The 11,362-nt window shown below is 47.6% G+C and overlaps 1 protein-coding gene across 1 annotated transcript; it reads right to left on the reverse strand.

Moving 5' to 3' along the window:
- Positions 1-3,711: 3,711 nt before the first annotated feature.
- LOC128846132 (olfactory receptor 4D1-like) lies at positions 3,712-4,713 on the reverse strand. The gene has a single exon (XM_054045195.1). The coding sequence runs from the start codon at positions 4,711-4,713 to the stop codon at positions 3,712-3,714; it is 1,002 nt and encodes a 333-aa protein (XP_053901170.1).
- Between the last annotated feature and the right edge of the window lie 6,649 nt (positions 4,714-11,362).

Here is an 11,362-nt window from a genome sequence, read left to right on the forward strand (position 1 = left end):
ACCAGGTGACTCTGGCCTGGGAAGCAAGACAAAGGCCGGAGGAGGAGCAACGGGCAGGGCAGGGACCAGGCAACTGGAAGCGAGTCAGTCTCCGCTGGCTTGGGGCGCAGGGGGAGGACCAGAGCCCTGGCTATGGGCTCCCCTCCCCCCAAGATGGACTTGGCTGAAAGTCACTGATTCCTGTAATACCAAACTCTGTTCTATGCTGTGTTCCTGTCAACTAATAAACCTTATTTTTTACCGGCTGGCTGAGAGTCGCATCTGACTGCGGAGTCGGGGGGCAGGGCCCTCTGGCCCCCCCAGGACCCCGCCGAGGCAGTCTCGCTGCGGGAAGCGCACGGTGGGGCAGGGGAAGCTGAATGCTCTGAGGTCAGACCCAGGAAGGTGGAAGCTGTGGAAGCTTCTTGCCCCGGAGACAGTCTGATCACAGAGAGGAGACTCCCCAGAGTCCTGCCTGGCTTCGTAGGGAGCAGTTCCAGAGTATTGCCCTGGTGACTCCGTGACAGCCCTTCCCTCCACACCCTGCCCCCTCTAATCCCTATGCTGCCCCCTCCCCTTCACACCCTGCCCTCAGTGACCCCTGTGAATCCCCCTTCCCCATTGCATCCTGCCCCCAGTGACACCTGTGCAGCCCCCTCCCATCCACACCCTGCTCTCAGTGACCTCTGTGCAGCCCCCTCCCCTCCACACCCTGATCTCAGTGACCCCTGTGCAGACCCCTTCCCCATTGCATCCTGCCCCCAGTGACCCCTGTGTGGCCCACTCCCCACCACAAAGTGACCTCAGTGTCCCCTCTGCAACCCCCGTCCCTTCACACCCTGCCCCCAGTAGCCCCTGTGCATCTCCCTCCTCTTCATGTCCTACCTTAGTGACCCCTTTTCAGCCCCCTCCCCTTCACATCCTGACATCAGTGACCCCTGTGCAGCCCTCTCCTCATCACACCCTGCCCCCAGTCACCCCTGTGCAGCCCCCTCCCCTTCACACCCTGCCCCCAGTAGCCCCTGTGTATCTCCCTCCTCTTGATGTCCTACCTTAGTGACCCCTTTTCAGCCCCCTCCTCATCACACCCTGCCCCCAGTCACCCCTGTGCAGCCCCCTCCCCTTCACCACCTGCCCTCAGTGACACCTGTGCAGCCCCCTCCCCTTCACCACCTGCCCTCAGTGACACCTGTGCAGCCCCCTCCCCTTCACCACCTGCCCTCAGTGATGCCTGTCCAGCCCCCTACCCTTCACACCCTTCACTCATTGACCCCTTTTCAGCCCCCTCCCCTCCAGAGCCTGCCCTCAGTGACGTCTGTGTAGCCCCCTCCTCTTCACACCCTGCCCCCAGTGACCTCTGTGCAGCCCCATCCCCTCCACACCCTGCCCTCAGTGGCCTTTCTGCACCCCGACCCCTTCTCTCTCTGCCCCCATGCACCTCCACTGAATACCCGCACTTTTTCAGATATTACTGCCAGAAATAGTATTTAGCTGTTCTTTCAGTGCAGAGTTGGTCAGGAGGTCAAAAAGGAGTTCAGACAGTTTTAACTCATTTTTGGATTAGAAAATCCAAGTGTGATACTCATTTCCCAGAGCTTTGTTCAGGAAGAAGTGCTAATTTTTACTTAAATATTTTTCAGTGCACAACAGTCTCTTCAGGAATTAAACTTTAAAGACATAGAAACTGATGAGAAAGAATCCCTACATTTTTTTTGAAAATTTAGAAAAATATTTTTTATTTTGAAATTTGTGTAAAGAACTGTGTTTTTTTTCTTATAGTATAATTTCAAAGGCTTCCCGCCCCCCCGCTTTATATAAATTTCACTTTCTTTCTTTCTTAGAAAAGAAAGGAGTAAACGTGGAAAAATCAAAATTTGTAAATTTTGAATGAAAAGGATAATTTTAAGAAAATCCATCAAACATATTTCCTATTCTACTCCCATTCTATATCGGGATTAGAAGAAAAAGGAAATAAAGATAACTTCAGTTTAACCTGTGAAGTTATAGATAGAAATGTAATTTAGACACAACTAAAATCAATTCTTTTTGAAGGTAGGTTTTGTTTATCTTTTTAAAAAATTCTGATTAGATTTGACACGATAAATGTAGATAAGTGGTGTATATATAGATAGATATATATAATAAAAGAGTTAGCCATAATGTAATTATCTTATTCTCTGTTGGAACATTTGATAGAAATTTCTTCATCACAATCAGTACATTCATTATGATACATAATTTATTCAACAGACTTTTGTAAAGAGGATATTGATTTTCATGGATTTCTCATTAGAAAGCTAACCCCGCCCTGGGAGACCCCCGCCCCCCCTCCATGGAAGCTAACCTAGGGTTACCATTTGTCCGGATTTACCCGGACATGTCCTCCTTTTTGTGCTAAAAATAGCGTCCGGGGGGAATTTGTAAAGCACTCACAATGTCCGGGATTTCCCCCCTCCCCCGGCAGAGCAGAGCGAGCGGCTGGGAGGGCTGCAGGAAAGTCCCGGGCTGGACTCCGGAGCAGCTGTAGAGGAGCCGGATCCGCCCTGCATTCTGAGGAAGTGTCTCAGCCCAAAGTGCAGCTCTCCCCTTTTGCAACTGGGAGCGGTTTCTGCCATGCAGCATAGCAAAACGGGAGCGAGAGCACTTTGTGCTGATACAAGGGTAGCTCTCCCCTGCAGCCTGGTCCGGCAGCACTGTGCAGGGCCAGGGACCGGGTTTTGTTGTGTTGGGGAGCGCAGCCATGTGTCTGGCTCGGCTCGCACAGAGCCCAACACCCTGTTCTGAGCAGCAGGGTAAGGGGGCCAGGGGGCAGGAGAAGGGGCAGAGAGGTTCTGGAGGGGGCAGTCAAGAAACGGGGGGGGGCTTTTTGGGGGGAGTGGAGAAAGTTTTGGGCAGTCAGGGTACAGGTAGGGGGTAGGGTCCGGGGGGGCAGTTGGGGGGGTCCCAGGAGGGGGCAGTCAGGGGACAAGGAGCGGGGGGGTGGGGGGCTGGGAGTTCTGGGGGGGAGCTGTCAGGGGGCAGGAGTGCGGAGAGGGATCGGAGCAGTCAGGGGACAGGGAGCAGAGGGGTTTAGATGGATTGGGAGTTCTGGGGGGGGCTGTCAGGGGGTGGGGAGTGGTTGGATGGGGCGTGGGAGTCCCAGGGGTCTGTCTGGGGGTGGGGGTGTGGATAAGGGTTGGGGCAGTCAGGGGACAAGAGGCAGGGAGGCTTAGATAGGGAGTGGAGTCCTGGGGGGCAGTTAGGGGCAGGGGTCCCAGGAGGGGGCAGTCAGGGGACAAGGAACGGGGGGAGGGTTGGGGGTTCTGGGGGGGCAGGAAGTGGGAGGGGCAGGGGCGGGGCTAGGGCGGGGCTCCTCCCGTCCTCTTTTTTGCTTGCTGAAATATGGTAACCCTAGCTAACCCCGCCCCGGGAGACTCCCCTCCTAAGCCCCCACCCTCAGAACCTAACCCCACCCGGTGAGCCCCCCCCTCTGCGGCAGCTAATCCCATCTCCTCCCCTCCCAGGCTTGCGGCGCCGATTGGAGGAGACTTAGAGCGGGAGCTGTGTGCTCAGCGGAGGAGGCAGAGTGGAGGTGATCTGGGGCGGGGAGCGGTTCTCCTGTGCTCTCCCCCTGTTACTGAGGGTGCCCCCCCCACGCCCCCATGCCCCCCCCAGCTCACCTTCACCTCCTTGCCTGAGTGGGCTTTTAGGCACCCCCAACCACTAGGCGTCCTAGGCGGCCACCTAGTTTGCCTAAATGGTTGCACCAGCCCTGGTTTTTAACACAAAAGGACATAGAAAGATAGAGACATAATTTATCTCCTTCCCTGAGCACAGCATTCTGCTCATCAGCCTCCTGATGGCCTTCTTCATCTCGGCATTTCTCAGCGTGTAGATCATCGGGTTCAGCATTGGGGTGATTGCAGTGTAAATGACTGAGATCACCTTATTCAGCGTGAAGTTCTTGAAGGGCTGAGCATAGATGAAGATGCTGGGTATGAATTGTAAACATATCACGATAATCTGGGCTCCACAGGTGGACAGAGCTTTCTGCTTCCCATCCGTGATGTGTGTCCTGATCTTGACTAAGATGGCGGTGTAAGAAACAAGCAGAATGATGAATATTATTATAATCACTGCTCCATTGTTGAAGATCATCTGCAGTTCAGCCAACTGAGTGTCAGTGCAGGCCAGTTTGATGACCTGTGGGACATCACAGTAAAAATTGTCCAGGACGTTCGGCCCACAGAACGGTAACTGGAGGAGCAGTCCAATCTGAACAGCAGAGTGGGCCAATCCACCCAGCCATGCCAGTACCATTATCCCCACGCACACACGCTGGTTCATGATAGTCAAGTACCGCAGTGGTTTATAGATGGCCACATACCGATCAATTGCCAACCCCACAAGACAAAACCCCATAGCACCAGCAATGAAGTGGAAGAAAAACATCTGGAGAATGCACTCATAGAACGAAATGGTTTTATGCTGTGAGAGGAGACCTGATAGCAATTTTGGAGTATTGACTGATGAGTCGCTGAGGTCTAGGAAAGCCAAGTTGGCCAGCAGGAAGTACATGGGGGTGTGGAGCCGGTGGTCACTGATCACAGTGGTGATGATGATGAAGTTTCCCAGCCAGGTGTTCATGTAGATTATGAAGAAAGCCACATAAAGGAATTGCTGCAGCTCAGGACTCTGGGTGAGGCCCAAGAGGACAAATTCTGTCACTGGGTTGGTGAGATTCTTCTTCTCCATTTATTAACCTCTAAATAGTCCTGAAGAGGAAACGCTGATGTTAATAGTTATAATTTGATCTTAGTACATTACGGATATGAAAGGGATACTAACTCCATGTTAACTGATACACATGCTTGGAAATTCTCTTTGTTTACCAAATTCCAGACTGTGTCCTGAGCCCCAGTGGTGAGTGCCCTGCTACAGCAAAACACCTACACCCCACCAGTGGTTATCCCCAGTTTTGGGTGTTTGGGCATGAACAGGAGCAACCTACACACTCGTAATGCCCCCGGATAACAACTGTCTCCATTGGTCTTCCTGAAGTCCTGGTGGTGCACACCTCGTGCAGGCCACAGATTCTGCATGTGCCCTAGAGCAGTGGTCTCCAACGTGGGGTGCGTGCACCCCAGGGGGTGCGCAAGGAGATCCTTGGGGGTGTGCAGCAGGAGGAGCGCTTTTAAAAAAAATATTTCTTTATTTTGCGTCGTCTGTTCGGGTGGGAGTCCGAGCGGCTATTTGTGTGTGTGTGTGTGTGTGTGTGTGCGCTTCGGCAAAAATGGTAGAGCCGCCACGGCAGGGGGTGCGTGCTCAAAATTTTTTTTACTGATAGGGGTGCGTGATCAAAAAAGTTTGGAGACCACTGGCCTAGAGGTTCAGGGTTGGGGAGAATGTGGATTTTCTGGGAGTCCAAGGGTCCTAGCAGTCCAGGTTTCTCATTGGGAGTGGGGGGAGGGTCTGTCACATTCTGGGGTGCAATCCAGACCAGTGAGGGTTTGAGTCACCACCGGCTCCATAACTCTGTGTGCCTCACAATGCTTTGCTGGTGTAGCTCCCAACCTGGGACACTCACAGCCAGCCTAGCAGCATGCGAGCTACACCCTGAGTGTCTGTGTAGAGATGCAGCACTGGTCCTGTATCTCTGACCCCAGCAGCCTGTCAGCAACACACCAGCCACACTGCGGCTTCCACCAGCCTTGGTTGCTACTTGCAGGTTGACCCCAGCACACATCCAGTCCCAAATTTTCCCAAAAACCTGTGTTCTGCACTGTGCTGCCCTCTGCTGGACAGTTCAACTATTAAAGGTTCATTGCTCCTCTACAGAGTCAATATTCAATGGTTTGCTAGTTAAACTGGAGTTACCAAACAGTTCAGTTGAAACACAGCATTGGATTGCTTTAGATTTCAAATAAAACCAATTTATTAACAAAAAAGACAATATTTATAGTGAATTCAAATATAAGAGACCAAGTTAGAAATGGTTACCAGCAAACAAAAGTGAAAACACAGCTAAAAGTCAAAATCTAAATCTAGAAAGTTTTGATTCAAGGCTTTGATTGAGATAATCTTTCTCACCCACAGCCTTCCAGAAAGATGGTGACTGACCCTTACCTTGGTCAGAATCTCTCCCGGAGACCCAAAGTTGCTGGCTTGCTTAGGTTAAAGAGAGAGAGAGAGAGCTCTGGCAAATGTTTGGAATCCAGTTAAGAACTAGTCAATGTAGATATTAACGTTCTTTATAGTGTTGGAATCTTGGCATTTAGCCATGAAACCAATATGGTAGTGTGCCTCAGTTTCCCTTCTCATACTGCACATTAGGTCTGCAATGTCTTCTGTTCCGTGTACAATTTCCAGATTAGTTACAGGCAGTAACTGTGAAATATTAGTATCACGACGTCTTTTAACATAAAGTGTGCTCTTATGTATCACTCTTAACATGTTCAAGGGTTTTTTCCAAAAGATTAGGCACCTTGTAAATTTTTACAGTTCTTGATATTAGCAACACATTAGTCACAAGAGTTAACATTAGCATTAATATTAACATCAAATTCATTGCAGGTGTACATTGACAATCATTTTTTCATGCCACGCCTTTGGCTCAATACCATTGGGATTTTGGCATTTTAGGGTTAACCTGTGGCTTTCATTAGCATGGTAAACTTTTTCCCTTTCTCTCTGTTCCACAGGGTCAAAATCTGAGCTCTTTTGCTTAACAGAATCCATTGGCTGGCTGGGTTTGTCCTTTTTGCTAACAGCTACAGGCAAGTCTTTCTCCCCCCAGTCAGTCAGGTAATTTGCATCAACACAGACACTAGCTTGTTTACTAGTTTTCAGATCCTTAACTTACCAATTCCAAAGCTGGACTCTGTCTTAAAGAGATACCATCCATTTTCACTAGCATGTTAGACTCAAGGTTCTTTTGTCCTTCCATTACCAACCTCTGCTTCCAAATGGAATCAGACGTTAAGTCCACTAAGAGACTACAAGTCATATCCAAAGTGTCTAGAGATGAGAGCTTACCTGCCATCCCCTGCATCCTCTTGGGTTCAGTCATAAGGCTGTTCTGCTCCGAAAAACAAGTAACCCAATCTTTCCTCAGTACCTGAGTCACAGACTGCTTACTCAAAGAATCAGCATGGAGACATTCATGTACCAACAACATTGTCTTCCCAACAAGCTGGTTAAGCTTATAAGGCTGTTTAAACTCCCTAACAAATTTTATTTCATCTGAACTCTTCAAAGCTATTCACGTTGGGTCTTTCTAAAGCAAGGCCAGCAGATTCATACACGTTTGAAAGACTTTGCCCATTAGGCACCAACACCTTTCCTCAGAAGAGAGACTGTTTACTATCAACAATGGTCCATTAAGAGTCAATGGAAACAATTCCTTCTCCCAGACTTTCAAGACCTCACCAAGAAATTCCTTTTCTTCTGCAATATCCTGCACCGCAACCGATTCTTTCTGAGATTTATTTATGTCCTTTTGGCACAACAGAGAAATCATCAAACTCCTTCTGAGTTTCACATACATCCAGACTCGCCTCTGGCCCATCAGGAGGATTTTCACACAACCCCCTTTCAAATAAACGACTAGACTTCAGAGTTAACAGATTAGAAGTATTCTCTTCCTTGTTACAAGTTTCCACACTGTCATTGGGTAACATAGTCAGTTCATCTTCATGCTTTCCTTGTGCCTTGGCTGTGATACCAGCCTGATCAGACAAGTTGTCATATCTTTACTCAGCAACACACTAGCAACAGGCAAAATAGAAACACCAGAATCGCTTGGTCTCTGGGAGCTATCTGTGACATTAACTGGATGCAACCTAATTACAATGTCATCATCCCTAGCAGACACAAATTCAGGACCACTTCCTTCCTGGGTTTTAGTTGTATCCAGAATCAACTCTAGGTCAACTGAAAAATTTTCAACCATCATAGGCTGACAGGCTTCTTCTGTGTGCTTTACAGACAAGAAAGAGCTGGAGAAACATTCCCCTTTACCAGACAGACAGCTTGGGATATCCTTTCCTTTGTCCCAGCACACATGGCTATTCACAGACAACGGCTTGGAGATTGGGGTAGCTCCCTTCATGGGCAAGTCATTTCCCCAAATGGAAACAGGAACATTTCCTTCACTGTCACAATTCTCCACACTGGTAACAGGTAAGGTATAGGGATACTCATGTTCCACTAACCTGGCCTTCCCAAACTGCTGATTAGACAAAGCCATCAGCTCAGAGGGCTGCCTCTGCTCATCTAAACTCTCTTTGCCTTCCCCTCCCTTAACAGACAAACTGCTGTTTTCCACAAACAGTGTCTTATTACACTGAGCTACTTTAAGCACATCACTGTTACCTGCGTCAGGCTGACTTTCCCAAGCTTTACTAACCAACAATCCATCACTCATAACAATTCTCCCCTTTTCTTCCTCAATTAGGGCTTCAACCTGACCATCCACTTTAATCTGCTCTAGATAAACATTTTCCTGATCAGTGAGTTCTTCTGAGACACTAGACAGACATTCAGAAACCTCATTCACAGACCAACAGCTATTTGCCACCTTTCCCAGGTTAGAGTGACCCCGTCCCTGGCCAGAGCAAAACTGGTTAAACACAGGAACTGTTCAGAGTCATACAACATGCCAACACTGTTATAAACTGGACTTTCAAGAGGATACAGTTTGTGCTGTTCTTCCATTGCTTTTTTGACTTGGAGCTCAAGTCTGGCAGTTTCTTGCTGCATCTGGCAAACCCTCTCCTCTGCAGCCAGCCATTCCATACGCCTCCTGTAAGCTTCTCTTTCCAGCTGGGCCAAGGCTCGCTTCTCTTGCATTCTAAGCTCTGCCAGTCTTTGTTCCTGTTTAAGACACGGGGTGTCTCTCAGGGCTTGAAGTTTCATTGCTTCTGCTGATGCCTCATGGCCAATGATCTTTAACCTTTAAAACTCTCAATATCAAAAAGCAAATGTTGACTAGCGTGGGGTTCTGTGGATCCTAGCCAGACTACGCCACTGTAACCGGGCCTTAGTGGGTCACAACTGAGGATGCCAAATTCAGGACGAACTGCTGAGAAATAGGCAAACAGAACTCAGAACTGGTGGCTATTCGTTTATAAGATTTACCAAACCAGCCACAAAAGTAAACTCCTGGTTCACCACATTGGCTAACAAGAAAACATAAAGGCAGTTTCCTCAGGCATCCCAGTTCTTATATCACCACCACAACCACTGGATTCAGAGATGAGTGGTTCTTTACAACCAGTCTCATCAAATAATAGCTTCTTCTGATCCCAAAGTACCAGCCACACACCCAGGTCAATATATAACTTAGATCTTACCCCAGAATCATGCTGGTGCCAGTCCTTTGTATCTAAAATCTAAAGGTTTATTCAAAGAAAGAAAGAAAAGCATTAAAATTGGTTAAAGGAATCAGTTACATACAGTAATGGCAAAGTTCTTGGTTCAGGCTTGCAGCAGTGATTGAATAAATTGCTGTCTTAAGTCAAGTCTCTGGAATACATGCACAGCTTGGATGGGTTATTCAGTCCTTTGTTCAGAGCTTCAGTTTGTAGCAAGGTCCCTCCAGAGGTAAGAAGCAGGATTGAAGACAAAATGGAGGTGTTTCCAGGGCCTTTTATAGCTTTTGCCATGTGGAGGGCATCCCATTGTTCTTACTGTGGAAAATTATAGCAACAAGATGGAGTTTGGAGTCACATGGGCAAGTCACATGTTCATGCCCAATTTCCCTCAGTCATTGCAGGAAGCCATTATCTACACTCCAGACAGCACGTTTACACGACAGTCCACTCAGTGTAGATGGGCATCTCCTATGGTCCATTGTCAACCAAGTGTTTCTTGATGAACCACTTAATTTGAACAGCTCCTCCCAGATGTGCTGGCTAGCTGCCTTGTGGGTGTTACCTCAGGAGCCAACATTTGAAATCCAAGTATAGAGCCAATACTTATAACTTCACATACAAAAAATGGTATATTCATACAGATAGCATAATCATAACCAGCAAACCATAGCCTTTTCATAGACACTTCACTCGACAACTTTTATACAATATTTGCTGCAAATATATAACAGTGGTTGCAACAATAATCTATATGGTTATATTTTAATTAGATAACATCACAGTGGGGGAACACTTTCTTTCACTTTGCTTGCACATGAAAAAGGAAGAAGTGACATGTTCAGATCCAATTTTCTAATAAAAAAATGGAAACCTTGATTTTCTTCCCAAAAATTTACGTTTTGAGGAAACCTCATTTTCTTCAAGATTTTTTTTCTCTCTTTTTTTGGGCAAAAAATATCAACCAGTCCTAAAAGTCACATTCTGAAAGGACAGTGCTCTGTGTCGGGAGGAGAGAGGGAGGATGGCTTTATGGATACATCACTGGCTGTGGATTCTGGGGAGTTGGGTTCAATTTCTGCCCTACCATGGACACCTTCTGGGACCCTCCGTAACTCACATCACTTCTCAGTCTAGGATTGTCAAAGTAGAATTAGGGAGGTAGGTGCTGGGAATCTCACTTAGGTTTCATAAGCAGATATGAGCACTTCCCTCAGCTTTTTCCATTTTTAACTTCCCAGCTCCAACCAGCCCCAGGGGAAACATTTTTTCAGATCAGAGCAGCATAGAGCCGCTGCCTAAGGAGAAGACAGAGCTTGTCGTACAAAGGTCTCAGATAGTTTTGGTTGTAAAGGCTCTGTGGGGTGTTCTCGTAACTCGTAGATGTCTCTAAACCACATGCCTATATTTGAAAAGCCTCCCAACCACCTCTTCCCCCGTGCAGTAACAAAGCCCATCACTTGTAGTAAATTTCAGTTTTTATAAAAATAGTCACTACCTCGTACAATCTGCCGTGTTGGTGATCCCAGATCCGACTGCCTCCTAATGATCAGGGTGGCCAGGGAAAGTCACATTTGAAGACTGATTATTGCTCTCCCAACAGGCAGGGGAAGCGGATGTTGTTCCAAAGAGGACACTGCCTCAGAAATCTTCCCCTTATATCACATCTGACCCATGCACTAACGCTGCCACTAACATCAGAGATGCTCTGAAATCCCTCTGAGGTTTCCCGGGCCCGATCAAGAAGATGCTACTTCACAGCTTTGGGGATTCTGTCACAAGAGGAATCATTAATAAATATATGGAGTGTGTAGATACTTAGCCTGCAATCAAATCACTCCTTATCCTTCTCTCTTGCTTAAACTGAATAGATTGAGCTTTGGGGGTTTATCACTATAAGGTACATTTTCTAACCCTTTACTCATTCTAGTGGCTCGTCTCTGAACCCTTTCCAATTTTTTTACCATCCTTCCTCAATTGTGGCACCAGAATTAGACACTGTATTCAAGCAGTGGTTGCATAAGTGCTTGAGA

Source organism: Malaclemys terrapin, chromosome 12, assembly GCF_027887155.1.
Source record: "Malaclemys terrapin pileata isolate rMalTer1 chromosome 12, rMalTer1.hap1, whole genome shotgun sequence".
In the NCBI taxonomy this organism is placed as follows: Eukaryota; Metazoa; Chordata; order Testudines; family Emydidae; genus Malaclemys; species Malaclemys terrapin.

Coding starts and splice junctions, on each gene's coding strand:
- LOC128846132 (XM_054045195.1), bottom strand. CDS start 4,713: ATGGAGAAGAAGAATCTCACCAACCCAGTGACAGAATTTGTCCTCTTG.